Source organism: Grammomys surdaster, unplaced genomic scaffold, assembly GCF_004785775.1.
Source record: "Grammomys surdaster isolate TR1022 unplaced genomic scaffold, NIH_TR_1.0 274, whole genome shotgun sequence".
In the NCBI taxonomy this organism is placed as follows: domain Eukaryota; kingdom Metazoa; phylum Chordata; class Mammalia; order Rodentia; family Muridae; genus Grammomys; species Grammomys surdaster.
Genome location: NW_021604715.1, coordinates 432,202 through 455,572, shown reverse-complemented (window position 1 = coordinate 455,572; position 23,371 = coordinate 432,202). Strand labels below are relative to the sequence as shown.

At 41.6% G+C, this 23,371-nt stretch overlaps 2 protein-coding genes across 8 annotated transcripts in view; one reads left to right on the top strand and one right to left on the bottom strand.

Annotated features, from left to right (window-relative positions):
* Positions 1–15,322, top strand: part of Map7d3 (MAP7 domain containing 3) — a 23,332-nt gene extending 8,010 nt beyond the window's left edge. The window contains exons 7-16 of the mRNA XM_028776935.1: positions 3,244–3,932; positions 4,950–5,080; positions 5,326–5,498; positions 7,187–7,316; positions 8,724–8,862; positions 9,717–9,824; positions 11,945–12,032; positions 12,554–12,743; positions 13,948–14,324; positions 15,160–15,322. Of these exons, the coding sequence (XP_028632768.1) occupies positions 3,244–3,932; positions 4,950–5,080; positions 5,326–5,498; positions 7,187–7,316; positions 8,724–8,862; positions 9,717–9,824; positions 11,945–12,032; positions 12,554–12,743; positions 13,948–14,324; positions 15,160–15,167 (2,033 nt within the window). The 3' untranslated portion in view covers positions 15,168–15,322. The remainder of the gene's footprint in view (positions 1–3,243; positions 3,933–4,949; positions 5,081–5,325; positions 5,499–7,186; positions 7,317–8,723; positions 8,863–9,716; positions 9,825–11,944; positions 12,033–12,553; positions 12,744–13,947; positions 14,325–15,159) is intronic.
* Positions 15,323–19,823: 4,501 nt separating this feature from the next.
* Fhl1 (four and a half LIM domains 1) overlaps positions 19,824–23,371 on the bottom strand; it is a 58,757-nt gene continuing 55,209 nt past the window's right edge. For 4 of the 7 annotated variants that reach the window (XM_028776915.1, XM_028776916.1, XM_028776914.1 and 1 more), the window contains 3 exons: positions 23,100–23,269; positions 22,506–22,692; positions 19,824–21,337 (listed from right to left, as the gene is read on the bottom strand). In XM_028776915.1, the coding sequence (XP_028632748.1) occupies positions 21,183–21,337; positions 22,506–22,692; positions 23,100–23,269 (512 nt within the window). In that variant the 3' untranslated portion in view covers positions 19,824–21,182. Of the gene's footprint in view, positions 21,338–21,746; positions 21,947–22,505; positions 22,693–23,099; positions 23,270–23,371 lie in introns of all 7 variants that reach the window. The other 3 variants (XM_028776919.1, XM_028776920.1, XM_028776921.1) reach the window with 2 other exon arrangements.

The following is a 23,371-nucleotide window of genomic DNA, read 5'->3' as shown; positions in this document are numbered from 1 at the left end:
ATAGATAGATAGATAGATAGATAGATAGATAGATAGATAGATAGATAGATAGATAGATGTTTTAAAAAAGAAAAGTTGTTCAAGAAAACATGCCTATGAGTAAGATACAAACTGAGCAGGGTATATTTAGGACTATCGATGGCTATGCATCTATGCGTGTCCCAACAAGTAGTCAAAAGAGAGCTCATGGATCTGAAAAAAGAGCAAGGAACGGGAGGAGCATATGGGAAGGTTTGGAAGGAGTAGAGGGGAGGAAGAAACGATTATCCTATAGTCTCAAAACTGGAAGAAACTTTTTTTAAAAATGTCATTTAAGAAACTGCAAGGACTGTGGTAAGAGTGAAATATCTTTCCTTTTCATGTGGTGCAAATTTCCTGCCATATACTCACATGACAGAGAGTCTAGTATAAAGCTGAGGAAATAAATTAGACAATGCTAGTGTAAATAGATTTATACCGAAGGACTACTGTTTTTGATTCACATTAAATATAGCATGAATTTTCATTTGGAAATTATAAATTACTGGCTCCATTCTAAAAAAAGCTTTACTCTGTTGCCTTAATGGTTTTACTGCTGATTTTTGTACAAGAATCATAATTATTACTGAAATATTTCTTTAAGTTCTCTTTATTTTTATGTTTCTTTAGTGATTGTGTGTAAGTATGTGTGAATATATGTGTATGGAGATTAGCGGACAATTTGTACGAGTCAGTTCTCTCTGCCATATGGGTTCCAGGGACTGAAAGCAAGTCCTTAGGCTGCTTAGTGGCAAAGTCTTTACCACCTCAGCCATCTGAAAGTCACTCCCATCATGCACCCCCATCTTCACCCCTCTGCCTCTGTTTTTGTTGTTGTTTGTTTGTTTGTTTGTTTGTTTTTTGACAAGATCTCACACCATAGGCCTGACATAGTCCAGGATGGCCTTAATCTCATAGCAATCCTCCTGTCTCAGCCTCTTGAGAGCTGATACTGCAGGCATCAGCTCCCTTGTCTAGTTTTAAAGTGATTTCTTTCTGACAGCTTTTCTCCCCTACCATGTCCCTTTCATGTTCCACTTGTATTGTGTTATCCTATTCAAGTTTGCTTCTCTGATACTATGAAAAAACACTGACCAAAAGCATCTTAGGGAAGAAAGGGTTTGTTTGATTTACAGCTTGGATCCCAACACTGAAGGAAGCCAAGGCGAGAACTCAGGCAGGGACCTGAAGCAGGAATCCTGCTTCCTGGCTTGTTCCCCTCTGGCTTGCTCAGATACATTTCTTATGGAGACCAAACCCTACATCAACTGCAATCAAGAAAATGTCCCACAGACATGCATGGTCACAGGCTAGTCTGATGGAGGTGATTATTTAATGAAAGGTCCATCTTCCCAGGTGTTTTCAGTTTCTGTCAAGTTGACAATAAAAAGTAACCAGTATACATGATTCACCCTACTACAGAAGACTTTAGTGAATTGATTCAGGTTAAATCCTTTGGAAAAAAATGCAATTTGTGCTAGGGATCTTTATAAATATAAAGATTATTGAAGCAAAATATTGATTTAAAAAATCACTTTCAATACGAGAATTTTATTAGATCCCAGGTCAAATTTGGCATTGAACGTTTGTCAGTGGATATGGCTAATATATCTGCCTTATCTGTGAACACTGATTTGTTAGAGACAATCTTTATCTCCATGTGTGAGTTCTGTTATAGAGACATAGGGTGGGAAATAGTTCTGATATATCCTGCATGCCTTCCTTCTGTAGAGTTATTGTATTATGTGGTGGCCTTTTCCCCTTCTAAAGCTATCCAACAGTTTAGTGCAGAAGTATGACACAGTTCTATTGTTAGTGATAATTCTTGGATTTGTGTCAAACTTCTAAATGAATGTTTCTGAACTCATCATGTCCCATTTTACTGCAGTTTTTAGTATGAATGAGACAATGTTCATTGTTAGTTCTGTTCTAAAACAACCAAGTATGCAGTGTTTCCGATATTCATCTGAGATATCTAAGCCTGACTTGGCAGTTAGTTAACACTTTTGTTGCTCTTGAGAGGACGCAGGTTTGGTTCCCAACACCCACGTAGGAGTTCACAACAACTGTCTGTAACTCTACACTCCCCTTCCAGGGAATCCAGCATCCTCTTCTAGCCTTTGAGGATATCAGGCATGTATGTGCATGTGTATACACACACACACACACACACACACACACACACCACAGGCAAACACTCATGTGTAAATGTATCTTTAATTTGCCTCAACTAATTGTAGTCTCAGAAGCTTACTGCCTCAGTCTGGTAACCTAGGCCTAGTCCTGGAAGTTTCTAGCTTCCATACAATCTTATCTAGACCCAGAATGTTTTCAGACTCTGAGACATGTTGCTGAATAAGCTCACTCCTTCCTAGTTCTTTCTGAGCTCTGGGTGGCTAGTTCTACTCAGCATTCTGGCTCAAAGTCTCTCTCCAAGCTGACTGATTTCATCTGGCTTCTTTCTCTCAGCCTCTCCTAAAATGCGCTGCTTGGCCTCATACTAACTTTAGCACTGTTCTAATCTTCTGGCTCCTTCTCATTCTGTCTCATTCTGTCGTCACCTGTATCTAGCCTGTTATCTCTCTGCCACCTGCCTCTGTACAACTGTTGCAGTAAAACTGCCTCCTTTCTCCGCACTCTCTCTAGTAGCTTCCCTTTCTTCTCTCATGAAAGTTGGACACATCATATTCTGTCAAATCTTTCTCTGATTTGTCACTTTGTCTGTCGTTCAACTAGACATCACCCTCAGACTTTGCTATTTCCTTCTGCAAACTAACTTTATTTTCACTGTTTGGGATTAAAGGTGTGTACGAAGGACTAGGCAAGACCACAACCAGAAACAGAGTTTTTTGGTAAATAACTCAATCTCGGTATTCACAGTGTGGTCAAATATCCTACAACACTCTTGCACATAAAATAAAAATAAATCTTTTCTAAAGTGTGGCAGAAATTTTGAAATGCAATATGATTCAGATAGATCAGCTTATCTTCATTTGTAGTTAACCACAGATATTATAGAAATTCTGTAGATGTTGCTTCTATAATAATACATTTTTGATGATCCAGACTATGTCTATAACAATTCCTATTTTGTGTAAAATTCCTATAAGTTCATATTAAACAGCCACTTTTCTCTGTTCATACTGTGTTCATACTGTGTACGCAGAGTGTTTTTACCTATTACTACCTTTATATGAAATTTACTGTGTCCTCATTCACTTATAGGCACAGCCAAATACTTTTTCCGCTACGTTTCTGTACCAATGTTTACTAGTGATGAGCTAAAGTCTTCTGCTATGTTCCGTAAACCATCAGCAAAAGCGCCAGTTGCAGCAAAATTAGAAATAACAGCCACAAAGAGACTAGAAACTCCTCTCAAAGGAGATGTGGAAGGACCAGCAATGATGAACATAGAAATCCCACCCAAAATAACAATTGAAGTACCCTCTCCAACAAAGTTGGAAGAACCAGCTGAAGCTGATGTGGAAGTAACACCTCGAAACACAGAGGACATCTCTAAAGTGAAAGTGGATGTTTCCAACAAGGTGGATACCAAAGTACCTTCTGATGAGAACATAGCAAAACATCCTAAACCAAATGTTGAAAAACTCCCCTTAGTGAGTGTGGATACCTCTTCAAGTCTTGAACCATCTCCCACAGTGAGTGAGGATTCATCCCCCTCAACGAGTATGGGATCATCCTCCTCTGTGAGTATGGAAATGTCTCCTGTTGTCAGCATAAATGCTTCACTTGAAACAAGCACGGATACCTCACCTGAATTAAGTATGGACTCAGGAAGTATGAAAGTGGCCTCAGAAGGAAAAACAGGAGCATCTCTTCAGGCCAGTGGAGAATCACACCTTGAAGCAAGTGTGAAAGTACAACCTGAGGCGAATGTTGAAGGATCACCAAAGGTGAGTGTGTAAGAACAGTCTTAGCAAGGGGAGTGTGCAAAGCATAGCCTAGACAAACATTAAGGCATCACCCACAGTGACTGCAGTGGCATTTCTTGAAGGAATGGTGGAAGTTTCGCCATAGGCAAGTGGGAAAATGCCTTCTAAGACTTGAAAACATCTCCCAAAGATAAAGGGACTCTCCAGAGATTTGTTAAGCAGTTAATGTGAGATGTTTCCATACTTTGAAGAAAAATATTTTTGAAGAATGTTCTGGACCATTCAGTGAGGTTTTAAAATTGAATTGGATTTGAAATAGATTTTTTAAGATATATTTTTATTTCTTTTATGTATATGAGTATACTGCTGCTGTCTTCAGACACACCAAAAGACTACATTAAATCCCATTACAGATGGTTGGGAGACACTATATGGTTACTGGGAATTGAACTCAGGACCCCTGAAAGAACAGCCAGTGCTCTTAACTGCTAAGCCATCTCTCCAGCCCCAAAGTAGATTTTAAAAATGTATTTCTGTGATATACTTGCATTGTGTAACCTCTTAATCTAGAAAATAAAAAGTATCTAATTTTCGTGAATTAAAAAAAAAATTGGAGCGGTGATGGCGTACGCCTTTAATCCCAGCACTTGGGTGGCAGAGGCAGGCGGATTTCTGAGTTCGAGGCCAGCCTGGTCTACAGAGTTAGTTCCAGGACAGCCAGGACTACACAGAGAAACCCTGTCTCGGAAGAAAAAAAAAAGACTTCAGGAACCATGACACTATTTTATTCAGAATATTTTCTTATGAAAAGATAGGTGTAGTATAACAATTGCTAGTAATTTTTTTTTTTTTTTTTTTTTTGGTTTTTCGAGACAGGGTTTCTCTGTGTAGCCCTGGCTGTCCTGGAACTCACTCTGTAGACCAGGCTGGCCTCGAACTCAGAAATCCACCTGCCTCTGCCTCCCAAGTGCTGGGATTAAAGGCGTGCGCCACCACCGCCCGGCTAATTTTTTTATCTTATTGAATTGGTATGTTCAGAATCCAGAAATGAACAGAAGAAACAACATAAACCTTACCATCAGGAAACAATCACCATGCCGCATACCATGTTACAGATGGCCATCATCTCCTTCCCTGGGAATGCGCTCACCTTCTCCCTTAAAGGCTATGTAAGTAACCTATTTGCAGTTACTCCTTATAAGAATTTTACTGAAACAAAGGCCATATCGGTATTTCCTACATGAAATAATATAGTGTATAAACTAAACAATTGCAAATGGGAAAAATGAAGTAGCTTTTACTTTGTTCTATAAAATTCTCCAGTAAACATTTCCTTGTAGTGTCCAAGTATTGCATTGTATAAAATTATAAACTAAAAAGTAATCCACACATGTTTGTTTCTTTGTCATGGCAGGCAGAATCGGAAGATACGACCTCCATCTCCTCTACCAGTCTCAGCAAGATTATCAACGAAGACTTCTCTGTCATATAAATTAACCCCAGTTCAGAACATCCTATATGTGCCAAATGCATTAGGTGTAATAGCAACAAAAAAAGAAACCATCCAAAAGCATATGATCAAAAAAGGTAAAAAAAAATTTTCCCTAGGGAATATATTTTAGCAACACAGAAAAATCATGAAGTACTTGAATCATCATAATTTTATTCCCTAGTTAACAGGACTTTGGAGAGTAGTCTTTGGTTTAAAGAGAATTAACCAAGCCCTGGTCCCCTGGAAGGCTTCTTCTCTGCTTGCTTATCCACTCCTCTGTTTGGAAATTTTATCTTTGGAACAATTGTTAAAAATTTAAGTAAATGACATGGTTGGTATATATTATTCTTGTGGCCCCTACCAGTTCAGATATTGGCTTTTTATTGGTGAGTTCACTTAGCTACCAGTGGATGAATATGTTTTATCAGATGTAGGCTAGTTTCCGTGTACATACATGATATGTGACATGTGCTAACTTACGCTGTATTCTTGTTCCTGAAGTACACCCTGTTACTTTGCCTGTCACATGCATTTTTATACATGTCAATACTATTTGATCTTAAGCATACTAGAGAATTTGGCTTTTATGAGAAATTCCAGTGAATTCTCTATATCAAATGATCTTTTGTTATGAATTACTTAATCTTGATGTCTTAAAGTTTTCATTTCTACATAGTTTATCCAATACAACAGAATTAGTTATATCAACTAAATATTATACCTCTCTGTGTTGACTCAGGCATGATGACACAGCTTTAATTCCAGCACTCAGGAGGCAGAGGCAGGCGGATCTATGAATTTTTGGCTGCCTAATCTACAGAGTTAGTTCTAGTATAGCCAGAATAATGCAAATAGTGAGACTCTGTCTGAAACTATATATAAATATATTTGAGATATAGAGAGATAATTAATATATATTTATATATTAAAATATGCCTTATTTTACTGATGGTCTTGGTTTCTTTTGTTACCTGCAGCTAGCCACTGTGTGATGATCACATGTATATCGAGAGTTGTCAAAGTTTAGGAACACAACAATAAAAATAATGTACAAATTCCACACATGTCAGATGTGATCTGTTTGGTTGAGTACTTAAGATTTTTACTTCTCATTTAGATCACACATAAACTTGACTTCTGCATATTTTAATCTTTCCTCATAGAGTCCTTGATTGACCTCTCTCTAAATAGTTAAGCCAAAGCAGAAACACACCGTTGCTTTTTGTATATTTGAATGTGCACTTGTTTAACAGAGACAACTTGCTAATTCTATTGGGAGGAGGTGGGGTTTGAACAATTTCCCTAATTAGCATTTAAATAATTTTGATCTGTGTGATGGTTTGAGTAAGCTTGACCCTTAGGAAATGGCACTATTAGGAGGTGTGGCCTCCTGGCAATTGGTGTGGCCTTGTTGGAGGATGTGTATCACTGTGTAAGTGGGCTTTGAGGTTCTATGTTCAGGCTCCGCCCAGTGGGGAAGAGACTCTCCTCCTAGCTGCCCATGAGAAAGTCTCTTGGCTGTAGTGGTATCATGATGCAGAACTCTCAGCTCCTCCGCCTGCACCAAGCCTGCCTGGACACTGCCATGCTCCCACCATGAACCTCTGAACCTGTAAGCCAGCCCCAATTAAATGTTGTCTCTTTACAGCAATGGAAACCCTAACTAAGACAATCTGTGTTCATATACTTTTTAATGTTGAGGGGGGGATTTCATTTACTTCTTTGTGGGATTGAGAGGAAATAGGTCCTCTAATCAACTGTTTGACATGTTTCTTTAAACTAGAATCTTGTCATAAAATTATGCCAAGTGGTGAAGCGGCCAAGAAAGCTTTGATACAGGTACACCATGCTGCTTATGAACAAAAAGGCAAAAAGGAGAAAGAAAGAGTCCAAAGAGAAGAGATAAAGCAAAGGTCAGCAAACAATCCTTTCTAGCCTGGAACCTTGCGTGCAAGTTCAAACTTTGAAATTTTGCTCTCAAATTCAGTTTCAAAATGGCAATTTATTTTTTCTTCACTGAGGAAAAGTCTGTCATTGTCTTCTAATCAAGTAAAGGAAGTATAGTGTGATGAGAAAGGAAAGAAAGGAAGGAAGGAAAGACTGAAGAAAGAGACAAGGTAGTGGTGGCACACGCCTTTAATCTCAGCACTCAGGAGACAGAGGCAGGCAGATTTCTGAGTTCGAGGCCAGCCTGGTCTACAGAGTGAGTTCCAGGACAGCCAGGGATACACAGGGAAACCCTGCCTCAAAAAAACAAAAAACGATTGGGGGGGGGGAGAGAGAGAGAGAGAGAGAGAGAGAGAGAGAGAGAGAGAGAGAGAGAGAGAAGAGGAAAGAGAAAGCAAAAATGGAAACTACTTAGAAAGGTACCAAACTGAACAGAAACACATCCTTTTCAGTCTCCACACATCCTGCACCATTAAGGTGTGGTAGAACAATGTAAAAACAACCCAAAATCATTTTCAGGATTCCATCTCAGCAACAGCACCTAGATGACCACATAGCATTTCTATTCACCTTCATGGGAAGGACAAAAAGACAGGGACAAGGGTCAAGGGTGAGGAGACAAGAGACAGAAAGATACAGGCAGATATTGAAAGATAAGTGAGATTGATCGTTATGTCGCCAGGGTCTCATTTTAGTCAATAAGTTATTCCTAGAAGACTGTTCCACTGGCAAGGAATTTCAAGTTCAGCTGTGTTCACTTGAATTTGAAATGTTCTTGCTCTTCCACCTTGAGACACATTTTATGTTGTATCTTGTAATCTAAATTCCTGTCCACTAAGTGTACAAAATTCAGTACTGTATTTCTAAGTAGCAAATGTTTACAGTACAATTGCTTAGAAAAAAGATACTTTGAACAGCAAGAAATTTATAACTTGAAAACTATTATTCCTTGTCTTATGCAAACAGAGATAATCTAGCCCTTGAAAGCATTGAATACTGGCACACAGTTAGACCCTCCTCCAGATTACCTGCCGTCCCTAGGTCAGATTGATGTGTTCATATCTAAAGACATTAAAGAGTCTATCTCTAAAATAATTAAAGGCTGACTGACTATTTTTCTCTTGCATATGTGTATAAAGTAGTGTGGTGCTTATTAGAAATCCTTTTGTATGCCCAAAAGTGTGCCTCCCTCATTTAAAAAGGGTGAGATTATATAACCCTTGGATAGTAAGAACCCAGAAAATATAGCAAATCTGCTATATATGTAAATTGTATTACTATACACAAGCAATTTCACTATAAATGCTTATATAGTCCTGCAAGTTATATATACTACCAGCTAAAAAATACTAAAGTTAATTTAATACCCTCAGCATTGCTAGGAAATCAGAAGTTATGGCAGAGAAACTGAATGAAGTGCCAGCACAAGAATCCTCACCACACAAAGATGAGCAACAAGAGAAAGATCCAACACTTCTTCATCCACCAGAAGACCAGAAGGAACAGCTACAGGTTGGTGAACTTGACATTTTAGCAGCACAGGGAACCATTTTAGAAACTGCATTTGCATTAGAAAGTAGCTGTCTGGACCACTGAGCAGACACAACATTCTCTGGCTGCCGTTTTACATTACGGTCTTCAAAAACCACATTGCCATAGCCTAATTTATAGTTTCAGCTTTAGTGTATCATTCATCAGAACTAGTTGCATGTAAGCTTCTTAAAAACTTGTATATATACCTTGGCAGGAAAAGTTTATACATTTTTCCCATAGCTTTTAAGAAATGTAAGAAAGTTAACTCCTTGCCATGTTAATAACTCGAAAACAGGTACTTTTTTTGTTTTGTTTGGTTTTGTTTTGTTTTTTTCCGAGACAGGGTTTCTCTGTGTAGCCCTGGCTGTCCTGGAGCTCACTCTGTAGACCAGGCTGGCCTCGAACTCAGAAATCCACCTGCCTCTGCCTCCCAAGTGCTGGGATTAAAGGAGTGTGCCATCACTGCCCGGCTGAAAACAAGTACTTTTAAAGAGGGGTCCTTAACCAGTGGGGGTCATAGATCAGACATTCTGCACATAAGATACTTACATTGCAGTTCACAACAGTAGCAAAATTATAGTTCTGAAGTAGCAATGAAATAATTTTATGGTTGGAGATCACTACAACATAAGGAACTATATTAAAAGGTCACAGTATTAGGAAGATTAAGAACTACTGCTTTATACTAAGGTAGGCAGATCACAATAACCTCAATCTGTGCTTTTTAACAAGACTTTGAAAATGGATAATAAATGTTCGGCAGGCTTGCAACTAAAATTTTCTTGTTATTCAGATATAATTAAATTAGTGATATTTTTGCACAAATTTTCTAGAAAGGGGACAGTGCCATGATGAAATCTCAGGACAGTGCTGAACAGCGAAAGAAGGAACAGGAAACAATTATGCTACAAAATTGGCAAGAAAGATTAGAAAGGAGAAAGGTAATTTTCTGTTTTGTGTGCTTTGTGTTAGTTAATGTTGGGTGCAGGTTATGACATTTTTTTCTCCAAATCTTGAATCAGGTGTGTGTTAGTCCTCAGCTGTGTGCCCATTGTGCTTGTTTATCCAAAGGAACCGACTTCTCTACAAAAAGGCTGTTGTCCTTTTATTGGCTGGCATTTTAGCAATGTCTCAATATACCACACCTGTAGGATCAATGGTCTCTTTAACAGGATGACTCTAGGCTTACAGAGGTTAGCCGAAATTAGTTTCTTCTAAATTGGGCTGGATTTGCAGTACATATGGTGGGAAGAAGTGGAGGCCTCTTTGAAAGGCCAAAGTTTGGATTGTTTATAAGGTAGGGCATCATTTTATGTAACTCTATGCAGTCCCTGCCTGGGCTGGGGTACTGCAAGGTCTCCATCACTCCAAGGCAGTGAGCAAACCAAAACTCTCCTCACCTTATGCAGTTGAGAGAATTCCTACTCCTCCCTAGAGAACATCCTTCCTCTGTCTTCTGTTGGTTTGGGAACAAGATCTCCATGAAACTGCAGCATCACTGAAGTGCATTGTTTTCATTAGTGTTTACTGCAGCTGTGGTCTAAGAGTTCTAATTAGTTTGCAATGATATGTGTTTAGTCCAACATGAATTTCCGTGCATGTGAAAAGGGGAACATGGGATTGCCATTGGGGTGTTTGTGTTGTTGTAGTAAGAACAACTGCTGCGTTTCACAGCATTTGGTAGATGAAACTAGAACCATAAGAGGAACCCAGCTGCTGCCCCGAGACTTATGTTAAGTGTGTGGTTTTGTTTTGGGACAGTCACAGGCATTGCCTGTTATACAGTGGGGTAATCAATTGTTTCAGGGACACTGTCTTTTTTTTTTTTAAATCTCTTTCACATTTACATTTTTATTTCCCTTTAAATAGAGGGTTGAGGAAATAATGAAGTGGACAAGGAAGACAGATGTGAATACCTCTAAGGTAGTCTCCACTCACACCTGACTGTATATGACTTCCTCTTGCTTCCTGCTCTTGGTATCTCTTCATTTTTACCAGTCTGCTGGTAATGAAATACAGTGTCACATTTGTATGTCGCTGGTCCTTAAAAACCCAGTGCTTGCTTTTCTAACTCTAGTTGTGTGAAATGCTTGCTTAGGTCTTCTTGCCTAAAACTTTGGATCAGTTTGTCTTTTTCTTATGTTTTTTAATAGTTCTTTGAATGTTCTAGATCCCATTTTTGTGGTTGTTGCTGCTGTTGTTATATGTTTGAGGCTGTCTTCTCGCAATCTGTACCTTGTCTTACTATCATTTTCTGTTAGGGAGACGCTCCTAATATTAATTGTGATAAACATTGTCTGATAGCTTAAACACTTTTTATGCACAAGCACACTAGTTAATCTTAAAATACCTTTGCTAACTCAATGACTAGGCACTCCTAAACCTCCCCTGCTACCCCAGGCATAAGCGGATATAGAGTGACCATTGGCCACTACAACTGAAAACTCAAATAAATGACTGGTTGGCTTTATCTCCTATTACTACTGCCTCCTCCTTCCTCTTCCCCCTCTCTCCCTCTCCCATTCTTCCTGCATCCTCCTGTGCAACTCTAAGTGTCCCTTCCTGTCCTCAGTCATTGGTCGCTGGTATCTTTATTAATTGATCAAGAACCAACTGGGGAACAGGACCTTAGCATCAGAACCACCCCGTACAGAGAAGTGCTTTGAGATACCACCTCAAACCTCATTTGACTCATTGATTTTTTTTATGACAACACCTGCTCCCTGCTCTCGTGGTCATCTTGCTCTTTGCTTACTGTTCCCACCCTGGGAATGTTCACTAGCATTCTAAGTAGAGGATGAATATGAGGTGAGGGCTGGAGGCCTTGAGGCTTTGCCTGCACTCTTGTTCAAGGAAACAGTTCATTTTTAAGTGTTGCCCTAGCTGAAAAAATTAAGGCCACCTGCCTGTCATGAGGCCAGTTAAGGAAATTGATACTTTTTTTAACCTTTTATTTGAAATGCCAAAAATTTGCCATCAACATAATCTTTTATTACTTCTTTAAGATTCTAGACCAGGATGATTAAATATATATAATCATGACTTTCTCTGCTAACCACAGGTTTCAGAAATATCTTCTTCATCCGATGATGAAGCTGATGATGAAGGTGAAACAGGAAGTGAAGACTCTCTTGAGATGTTTCCATCAGGTTTGCTTGTCCCTCATGGTTGCACACATGAGCAAACAGTGATACTACTGGAAGAAGATTGGCTTTAAGAAGCCTGCTGAAAATGCAGACAGAGTACAGTGCCTAGAGCCTGCTTTTGAATGAGACGAGAGTTGAAGGCAGACAGGAGCATGTGAAGTCAAACCAGACTCAAAAGCAGAATCGTCTAGGTGGAAGATTGGGGGGTGGGGGTCAAGGGTAGGAAGCAAGGCTGACCTTTGGCACATCAGCCCTTACTAGCAAAGACGACAATTCCTTAAAGATGTGTTCCCTATCATCACCAGTGAATTAAGAGCCAGGCAAATGAATGCACATGCTGGGTAGCCCTCAACTGGCCTGGTATGTTGAGGCTGCTCAGGCTGAGGCTGGGCCTCTTTGCCCAGACTAATGCTTGTCTTGTCTCAGGTAGGGACCCCCATCCTATCACACCAGGATCAGAAATTTTGATTTCTCTTGTCTTTGTTGTTCAAGTTCCAGCTTTCATGATCTTCTCTCCTCTCCAGGAGGAAAAATGTTATCTATGAAACTCAAAAAATTTCACAAATATGCCAAGATAAAGCCTCAAAAACTTGTATTTTTGCAAGCAGGAACTGGTGAGATTGATACTGACAAAAATGTATATTTTAATGGGAACATGAAAGTTGTCAAACAGAAAGATACCAAATATTCTACAATTCAAGGAAAAGGCTCAAAGTAAGTCTCTTAGCACCTTATTCATCCAAATAGAAGTGGGGAAAGTATGGATGATATCCTTAGAATCCTGAACAACATTAATTACTGATTGAGCACTTAGTTTGCATACACTAAACATGTCAAGCACCCAACTTAATGGAAACAAAAATAATGCCCACAGTAGCCTCTCTGGGCCAAGAGCATCACCCCCATCTTTTATAGACAATGAAACTGAGTTACACAGAGGCTTTAGACATTATTGGGCCAAATTCAAACCTAGATTAATCTAACATCAACTGGACATAGTACTACCTGAGGACCCAGCTGTGTTTGCATGATAAATGTGGACTCGTTTATTGGGTGTATAAAACAGACACCTGCCTTCATTTTCACTGCCACTCAGAGACTGATAATCATATGCTTCTTTCACATATTGGTAAGCAGGCTCAGAGGTTATGTTGGAAAAGTAGGAACTGGTTGTTGAAAATGAACATTGCCCAGATGATAGCCTGAAAGATTATGCAGCTCTGAGGCCCACTAGAGTGTGAGAGTGTGTGTGTGTGTGTGTGTGTGTGTGTGTGTGTGTGTGTGTGTGTCTGTCTGTCTGTCTGCTAAGAGGCTAGGTTCTGGGAACAGTATCAAAGGGCTACATTCAACTCTTACACCAGTTCTCTTACCATCTGTGACCTTGACTGACTTTAAGAAAGGCAGCAGGGAGCTAGAGAGATGGTTCGGTGGGTAAAAGCACTTATGGTGCAAGCATAAGGACCAGAGTTCAAATCCCAGCATCAAAAAGCCAGGTGTGGCTCCATGCCCACCTGTAGCCCCAGTTATGTGATCCAGGAAATAGAGATAGGAGGGTCCCTAAGGCTGCCAGTTTAGCTTCAGGTTCAGTGAGAAGAGAGAGCCTGTTTGAAAGGAATGAGGTAGAAAATGATAGAGTATTCCCTTTGGCATCTTTAGCAGATGGCACATGTACACGCACAAATACACATGCGGTTCCTGGGTTTGAACATTCTCAGTTGCTCTTGTGCCATGATGTCTCCAGGATATCTAGGATACAATTTGAATGACACTGTGTTCTGTGATCTACATGGTCCCTCTGGCCCATCTCATTCTAATATATGGAAAGGTGATTTATTATATCCAAGGCACTTCTCAGAAGTTATATGATAAAGCACGGTTTTGGAATAACCAGGATTCTAACTACAATATTTCATTCCAGGTTACCACCTAAAAAACCACCTACCCGCCCAATAAGAAGCAGAAAAATAAAGGAAGGCAGAACCGCCATCCGTCCTACTCAAAGTGTCACCACCAATCATGAGTGGGTTTGTGACAAGGTTATAGACCTTAGTCAGACCACTGAATCACTAAAGACCACTCCTGGTCGCAGCAAACAAAGTCCAACGGAGTCTAAGATATCTCGCCTAGGTCCTCAGGCACATTTGGACCATAAGAAAAGAGCCAAAGCGGTTTCTGCCCCTTTAACCAAGGTTTTGTCCCACCTTCACATAGCTGGAAGAGCAACTAATCTTGAACATCATCCCTTTGCTTCCAGCTATTCCAGACTGGCATTTGGAGGAGAGGGAGAAGAGAGTGGTGAGTCTGCAGGAATGATATAGAAATTTTTTCCATTAAGTTAGATTTGAGAGAATATACGACTTTATAATAATTTCTATGCCTTGCATCTCCTGCCTCATATAAAATATAAGTCCTTTTCAAGAGCTGGCTTTTTCTGAGCTCCTGCTCCTCTGGCTGCCAGACTAGTACAGTAGAGGACAGAGAGAAATCTTTACAATTTATTTTTCATCTTGTATTTCCCAAACCAAAGGGCTGTTGTTTTTCTCTTTAAGAGTTTGTTAGCCAGGTGGTGGTGGTATGTACCTCTAATCCCAGCACTTAGGAGGCAGAGGCAGGCGGATCTCTGAGTTCAAGTCCAGCCTGCTCTACAGATCAAGTTCCAGGACAGCTCAAAAAAAACAAAAAGTTGTCAGGGCTGGGAAGATGGTTGCCAGGTAGCCTTTAGGGCTTGAGTTTGATGCCCAGTACTCATGTACAAAGCCAGGTGTAATCTCAGCACTGGGGAGGCAGAGACAGGAAGATCCCTACGGTTTGCTGGCCAGCCAGTGTAAGCCGAGTCAGCCCCAGATTCAGTGAGGCCTTTATTAAAAAGAAAAAAAGTTAAAGAGCTAATAGAACATAGCATGCATGCCCACCTACCCCCTCCTCCACAAAATACCTCCTCTTGTCAAAAGCATTGTGGGCTCTTTGGCCATTGACGAAGTAAGCAGTTAGAAAAGAGTATCAGGGTGTCATAATGCAGAGGCCTTGGTCCAATAGTCAGTCACCCCAAATGGAGGCCAGGGGTGAGTTCCCATGCCATCATAAGCCCCTAATCTACTGTCTTTTTTTTTCACTTTTCTTCTCTGGTTAGATGTATAAATCCTGTGAGGCCTTGAAGATTGATCATCTTCCATTCTATATTAAGACTCCCAAGGCCAAGACTCAAAATTGCCTCCTTTATACTTGAACCTGGCAAAAGAAATAACCTGTCAAAAAAAAGGAAAAGGAAAACAGACAAAAAAAAAAAAAAACCATCCAACAGTCACCTTGAGAAAATGTTAATATCACTAGAGTTTTAAGTAAAGAAGGTTTGTTTTCCTTGAAAAAACATTTCTGTTGTCTCTTTCTTGGGTTTTCTATTCAGGAGTGTGTGCTTCAAGGGATTCCTCAATGAGTCTCTATGACAGGATCTATTTAAAACCCTAAAATAGTTTCTTCTATTTATTAGTGACACTGCTTCAACAACTAGAAACCCAGCTTGATCATGTAGAACATAAATTGTATGAGGAATTTGGAGTGCTCACAAGACTTGTGTCGGAGACTTCCTAATGTACACCAAAGGTTCCATAACAGCACACTACTGCCTATCCACATGTGCCCTTTATAATCCGGCTCTCATCCCTGTCCTGTGCTGATGCTTCCAAATGCCAGAATCTGAAAATAGAAGCTTGGAACCCTCAATGTCTTTCACATTTTCATCAGTGGTTTGTCTTGAAGCACATAAGAGGCTTATACACAGCGTCCATTATTCTGTTGCATACATAAAGCAGTACTTGGATCTTGTCTCATGGAGTGTGATGAATTACATTAAATATTGTGTACTTACAGGTTTTTTTCTGTCTTGATCCTGAAGCCTGTCCTGTAGTATACACTCAAGCTTGCCTTTTTCTAGGCACTTGTGACACAGGAAGACAAAAGAAGCGCTATTCTTCAGTTCCAATGCAGGCACACGGATGTATACACATGCACATTCACACATGTAGCCCACCCCCACACACAAACACACTTGTGCGCACCAGCACACAATGTGATTCCATAAAACGAGGACACATATTCCTTGTCCTAACACCAATGACATTAAATGTTGAACCACAAATAGTTTAAAGCAGGCAGGCCAATGTTCCTTTGGCCATCTATCTTGGATTGGCAAAAGGAGATAATTACATTTTCTGATTCTTGGTCCTTGGTTATTATGTATTATGGCAGGATGCATTGGGTCTAAAAATATTTTCAGATTCGGGTTCTTACACGTAGAGAGCAAAAGGCAATCGTCCTGAAAGACAAGCTTCTGATATTTCTCTACATGTGCTGAAACACTTTAAGTATGTGCCATATGACATAAATGTCTCAGATAAAACAAGCTTTGTTTTCATTATGATAGTAAAGATGCAGTGATACCAAGTGTCAAGCAAGATATGAATACAGGGTCCTGGCAAGTCCAACAAACAATAAGATCTTTATCTTTCTCTATTCATCTAGATGGTGATTATGCAGACTTTCAGGTTTAAAATAGAAAAGTGTGTCTTCAAACCCTGTTCTTTGTTTCAGTTTCCTTTTGTTTTTCTGAGACAGGGTTTTACTGTATAGCCCTGGCTGTCCTGGAACTCTTGTAAACCAGACTGGCCTTGAACTCAGAGATTCCCCCTGCCTCTACCTTCCAAGTGTTGGAGTTAGAGGTGTGTGCCACCATTTACTGCCCAGCAGAATTTTGGTCTTTATTTCCCGATTGAGCTATTATAGCTGAGGCCCATTGTTAAAGTAAGTTTTGGTTTTATTGTTTTGTTTCTACTATGGTGAAATTCGTGTAATAATCTCCCCTTCTTCCCTCCCTTCTCTTTTCTTTCTTTTGTTAAGTCTGGATCTTGCTGTGTTGCCAAGTATAGTTGTAAACTTATTTCAAGCTGCCTTCTGGCTCGTGTAGCTCCCACGGAGCTGCAGGTATAAGCCACTTCACCCAGTTACCCACATATGTACTACTGAGGCTCTGCGACCGTCCCCACTGTCTCCTTTCAGAACATTCTCCTTTTAACCCTTCGATTTGGTATCTTCTTCTGATGAGGAAAACATGACAGGTTTTGTGTGTACATGTGAGTGTGTGAGTGTATACACACATGTATATACACATGGCAGGCAGACATCAGTCTTGTGTCATCTCTCAGGAGCCACTCACTTGCTTTTTGAAACAAGACCTGAGCCCTACTGAGTAGGTTAGTCCGGCTGGGCAACCAGCCCCAGAGCTGTACCTCCCCAGCACTGAGGTTACAAGCATGAGACTCCCACAAATCAAGGTTTTAGGTGGGTGCTGGGAATAAAACTCGAGTCTTAGTGCTTAAGAGAAAGTACTTTATCAACTGAGCTCTCTCTCCAATGTGTAACTTTTTAAAAACTGCTTTATAAATCTATGCTGAGTCCGTTGGTATGTACTATACGTATTGCTTCATGGTATAATTGTGTCTACTTAGGACCTGATATGCCTGTATAATTTTGAGCTTCCATTATCAGCACCACCATTAATGTGAGTGTAGGAACACACAGGCTACAATATGTATGGAGTGGTCAGAGAACAACTTTTGGGAGGAGTCAGTTCTCTCCTTCCACCTTTACATGGTTCCAAGGATTGCGTATCATGTGTTTCACCCAGTGAACCATTTCACTGGCCCAAGGTTCTAATCTTTAAATATGGTTTGTCCAGGCACTGTGGCACCATGCCTGTAATCCCAGCACTCTAGGAGACTCCAGCAGGAACATAGGGAGTTCCACTGAATGAACAAATCAATTCAATGTGCTACTCATGCTTTACCTCAGTAAGTTTTACTTTTTATACAGTTGTCCCTTATTTATCCCTATTCTGAAATGGTGTTTATAAGGCTGTAGCAGCCATTCCCCACTACAGCTTATAGAGTAAGTGGAAGATACCGACGCAGTGTGTCCAGTACTGAGGAGAGAAGCCTTGCTAACACTGATTGCATGTTTCCCCATTACCAGGAGCTCTTAAGCTCTCCTGTGACTGTGCCATAGGCACACAACTTTGAAATAAGCCATTCTATCTCATTTTAAAAATGAAGAAACAAGCTTGGTGAATTGTCACCTGCCCAGGATGTGAACCCAGGCAACCTTACTTCAGTCCTCACCCTGATAGATCTGTTCTTGTTTTAATGATGCTTCTCTGTTGACAGAGATGTAACCCCATTTCTCCTGAGCTCAGTCACGCAATAAACAGGCAGGTGTCTTCTAAACTAGTAGATATCCTGATGACGTTCCTTACTGGTATGTCCATTTCTGTGAAGGTACAGTGTCATAATTGACAAATTAATAATATGCCCAAAATGACCTCTCTCCTATGAGCTGTGTAACAAGCTCGGAGCAAGTTTAATCTCTCTGAGCCTGTGCTTTTCTTATCTTGAAGATGGGCACACACTTGTGAGATTAGACCCCGTGTGTAGGACCTGTTTGCTTCTGAAGACCAGTGTTAGGGGCAAGCAACTGCAGAGACAGATGCCTGGTGGGTCTGTTTCTTGGGTGTGGAAGGATATTTTGTTGCAGACTGTGAACCAAGTGGTTTTGGGTATTTTAGGCCGTGTAGCTTTTTCTTTCTTTTTCTTTCTTTCTCCCTTCCTTCCTTCCTTCCTTCTTCCTTTTTTTCTTCCTTTTTTTCTTCCTTTTTCTTCTTTTTACATATCTCTATGAGTACACACCAGAAGAGGGCACCAGATCCCATTACAGAAGGTTGTGAGCCACCATGTGGTCACAGGAAATTGAACTTAGGACCTCTGAAGATCAGCCAGTGCTCTTAACCACTGAGCCATCTCTCCAGCCCCCAGTGTACCTTTTCTTTAGCTTGTGTGGTGCAGAGGCATGGCCTCAGAAACTTGCATAGGTGCTCTTCACTGGTTTAAAGGTGTTTCCACAGGTAATTTCTCTAAAAAGAGACACTCCCAGAGGGGATGGTCCGCATTCTTAACAGTAAATCTATAGCACAACAGACAAACAGGGCTTGAGGTGGATTCTGACAAGTTTCCACCCTCATCTGAGATGGCAAATGCTTCAGCTGAACAAGAGACCACCCTGACCCCATTATTTCTCAAGATTCTGACATCCACCAAAAAACGACATTTTAAAAACATTTTGCCAGGGCGGGGCTTGGGGTAGCCTAACACTTTGCCGCCGCAACAATCCACCTTTAGGTGATGTGTAGCTTATCAAAGTGTCAGAGGCCTTTGGAACCTCTTATGGGAGGAAGAGCTGGGCACAGAAAGTGAGCACAGCAGGCACCCATTGCCACTGGCCTCTTAAAATAACCCCTGAGACAGAGAAAGGGTGGGTGGGTAAGAATATGAGCTTCAGGTGGTCCAACTGCACGGACTGCACACTATCTCAGGCCAGCCTGCTCTTCCCTGTCTCTCAACAGAAGATGGGCTCAAAGCACAAGCCAGGTAAAGGTAGGGAGGACGGAGGTGAGCATACAACAGCCAATGGGAAAGGACTAGAGGGAGGAGGACTCGTGATTCCTTCTCAAGCGGCCTCATTTGGGATTCTCTTCCTGCCTGTTTTGTCCTTGCCTTTTGTGACACTTGGAAATCCAGGAAACACCCTGAGGCGGTTTTTGTTTTGAAAACTGGATCACAGTGGTCCTACAGGTTTGTACATTGCAGTGAACTATTTCCTTGAAGTCAGGAGCAAAGTCCCCAAGTTTCTGGAAAGATATATTACATTCTCGTGCTTCCTTTAGGCAGAATAAAGAGACAGGAGGCATGCTCTTTCTATGCTGCTTTATTTTTGTAAGGATACAATCAAACATTACATGGAAACAGCTAATGACAAATATGGAAATGAGGTGTTGGTATCTACAACCACTCCTACAGTAATATATGAGTGTGTATTTTCATTACATCTTTACTTTGATATTGGCTCGTTATATATGTAAAATAATGGAGAGTACAGTTAAGTAGGCAATCCTGCGTTTCAGAGGAAGAGGAGGAGAAAACCCAGTCCTGCCTGTGAAAGATGCTGACCACCCAAGACAGCCCCAGAGATCTAACTAAACTCTGGAGGCAAAGTTCTAAGAATCACAAGAAAAGGGACTTTGCACTCTTCCTGAACGCAGACAATGAGCAGACAACGGTTATGTTACAAGGACTTCACCTTGTCACTGCTTTGAAATGTATTCTTGATGACAGTCCTGTGCCTGCTCAGCTGCCGCTCTAAAGTGTTTGTCACGTCTACAGGATGAATCTCAAAACTGCAGGAACGTTTGAGGAGACTCAAATATTGTCATGCAAGTTTCCAAAACCATAAACTATTTTACTACTCATTAAAACAAAATTTTTTAAAAAAAATTAAAAAGGACAGGAGAGTTAGTCTTGTTAAGCTTCCAGAAGTAGTCACTGTGGCGAGTTTGTTCTGAAACAGGCTCGTTTTCTTAGATCTGCTTAGATGCTCCAAATCACCTGTGTGTTCCATGTTTTAGAGTAGGAACGCTCAGAGAACACGCCACGTAGGGAAGTCAAATGTTAGTATGGAGGGAAAGTCAGTTGAGAATTACAGCAAAGTTTAAAATGTTAATTCTCCGGAAATCTGTGTTAGTCGTGTGAAAGCACAAAAGAACCGAAGGAAGGTCAGAGTTTTGATAAGGAAGTTAAACCATGCATTCTGGCAAGTTTGAAACTGCCCATAGAAGGTGAGCAGGGAGTTGGAGCAGCCGCTGCAACTCTTGCACAGCAGTCACGTGACTGCACAGTGCGTCCCGACTGAGCCCCAAAGGTATCTGTCTCAGTGGGAGCTTTATCGCCTATGCTTTTTGCTTACATCATGAAGTGGCTACATGGTTAGCACTTTTCTGCTCTATGAGAAACATGCAGAAGAGTCAAAGTTTTTGTTTTTCCATTGCAGCAACAGAGAAATTATTTTTGCTGCAAGGTTGCTCTTTGCTAAATCCTAATATGATCACTGTGTGTCCTTGGTTGATTAATACTGTAAAATGGGAGAAAAGACAAAAAGAGCAACTTTAAAGAGGTGAAAGCCCACTCTTCCCTATGGATGGTGCAGAGAAAGAGCGAGCCAAGGACACAAAGCATGGTTCAACTGCCATTTTACAGGACAGGAGCCCCTGTCAAGTTACAGCTTTTTGGCACAGTCAGGGCAATACACCTGCTCATTATGAAATACAAAGCGCTTGTTGGCCAGATTCACGGAGCATTTTTTGCAGTGGAAGCAGTAGTCGTGCCAGGATTGTCCTTCATAGGCCACCACACTGGAGCCTTTACCAAACCCTGTGGAAAAACACAAGAAAACAGAGAGACAGCTGAATGAAGACCGTTGAGGAAGCCAGGAGTCAGAGATAAAATGACAACTTGCCCGTTCATAGAGCCGACAGGCACACAGTCAGTGTCTGCCGGGCTCTCTGCTCCCCTCTACTTGACCGCGCATTGTCCCCCGCGCCGCCACTGTCCCCCGCGCCGCCGCAACCCTTCTATGGCTGTCAAGGACCTGAAAAGATGCCAGAGCTCAGCTAATGGCTTCCTTGATTTAAAGAACCCCTGTTCCCATACCACCACCACTATAGCTCTGTGACGAACACCGACCTCCCAACATAACAAGTCTTTTTATTTAAGTCAGGGCCATGACATCAAAGTGGCCACCAGGAGGCAACCTTGGGCTGTTTGTAGGGTGTACACTTACCGGGCCTCGAGGAGCTGCTAAGCTTCGATTTTTTCTATAAAGAACCACCACCCACGAGGGACAAGTCCTCTCTCCACCCGGATGCCTGCCCCGGAGGTTGGCGCTGGGAAACAGGGTGAGAGGCAAGCGTTTCCCGTGGCACACTGGGGACTTCCTAGCTTTAGAGACTGGGTGGCTCACTCTTGACACAGTCCTTTTCCCTGAGGATGGCAAAAGTCTTCTCAAATGTACATTTCAAGGCTCCCCGGGGAGATGGGAAAATTGGGAAAGGGCTCAGGGCACGTGGATCGCGGCCGCAAGATGAGGAATGAAGTGATTAGCTTTGCTTCTGATCACAAGAAGATTAAAATCAAATAAAAATGACCCTGCTAGCAGACCCCTCTGCACTAGCCTTCCACTATGGGGTGATATAAAGCCTCCCTAACCCTCCCCATTCCGTCTTTACACCCCTGCCCCCCCACTAGCTCCTCCCACCTGCTTCCTCTTGCCCCATACCCCTGTGCAATGCCTTGCTTTCAGACTTGTGAACTCCTGGCATGGTTACTCAACAGTAGTCAGGAAGTACTCTGCATTGCAAGGGTTAACCTGGCCCGAGAGACAATCCAAACTATTTGGAGGGGCCTTTAGGGCCACAATGGTAGGGGTAGAAGGACATTGTCTAAGGGCCTTTTGTGGATGGAACCGACGCCAGGAAGATGAGAGATGGTTACCATGCGCAAAACCTAGCCTGGCAGACTTAGCAAGGACTCTTTAGCCTACCAGTGATGGGGTTCTTGCATCCAGCACACTTCTTGGCCACAAAGTTCTTGTAGCAATCCACGCAGTAATACTGGTCCTCCACAGCGGTGAAACGCTGCCCAGCCAGCTTCTTAGAGCAGGTAACACACACAAAGCACTCGGCATGCCAGGGCTGATCCTGGTAAGTGATTCCTCCAGATGTGATGGCCTAGACCAGGGAGTGTAGCACCGGGATTCAGATTTAACAACCAGGCACTGTGCCGGCTGTTTTGGGATACAGTATCTCATTTCATTACCACTACAGCCATGGGAGGAAGGTGCTATTATTATCCCCAATTTACAGATGAGGAGACCAAGGCCTAGACAAGGTGCGCCTCTTCAGAAGGTAATAAAGTGGAGGAGCCAGGCCTCCAGAGCTCAGAATAGAGGGACACAGACAATCGGCTGTGGCACTGCTTTCTAAGCCTCAGCTCCTCGTCTGTAAAATGGGCACAATAATTCCTACGTCACAGGGCTATCATGAAGATGGAATGAGATAATGTGTGTGCAAAGTGCTCTGCAAACTTCCAAACTCCAGGGAGACAGCACTTGATGCAAAAAACTCCCACAACATACCTTGTTGCATTTCACGCAATGCTTGGCAAACTTGGTCTCATGGCAAGTCACACAGTAGAAGTCCTCCCCTTTCGGGAAGAAGCTTCCGGTCCCAATGACTTGCTTGCAGTTGCTGCAGGTGAAGCAGTCTTTATGCCAGATGGTGCCCTTGTACTCCACGTTCTGGTCTCCTGCAGGGGAAACACTTTGATAGTCCCACTGACAGGCTCTGCAGGGAGCTGCATCCACTCAGCTCCCCAGCCCACCCCCAGAGGCGAGGGGATGCAGGCCCT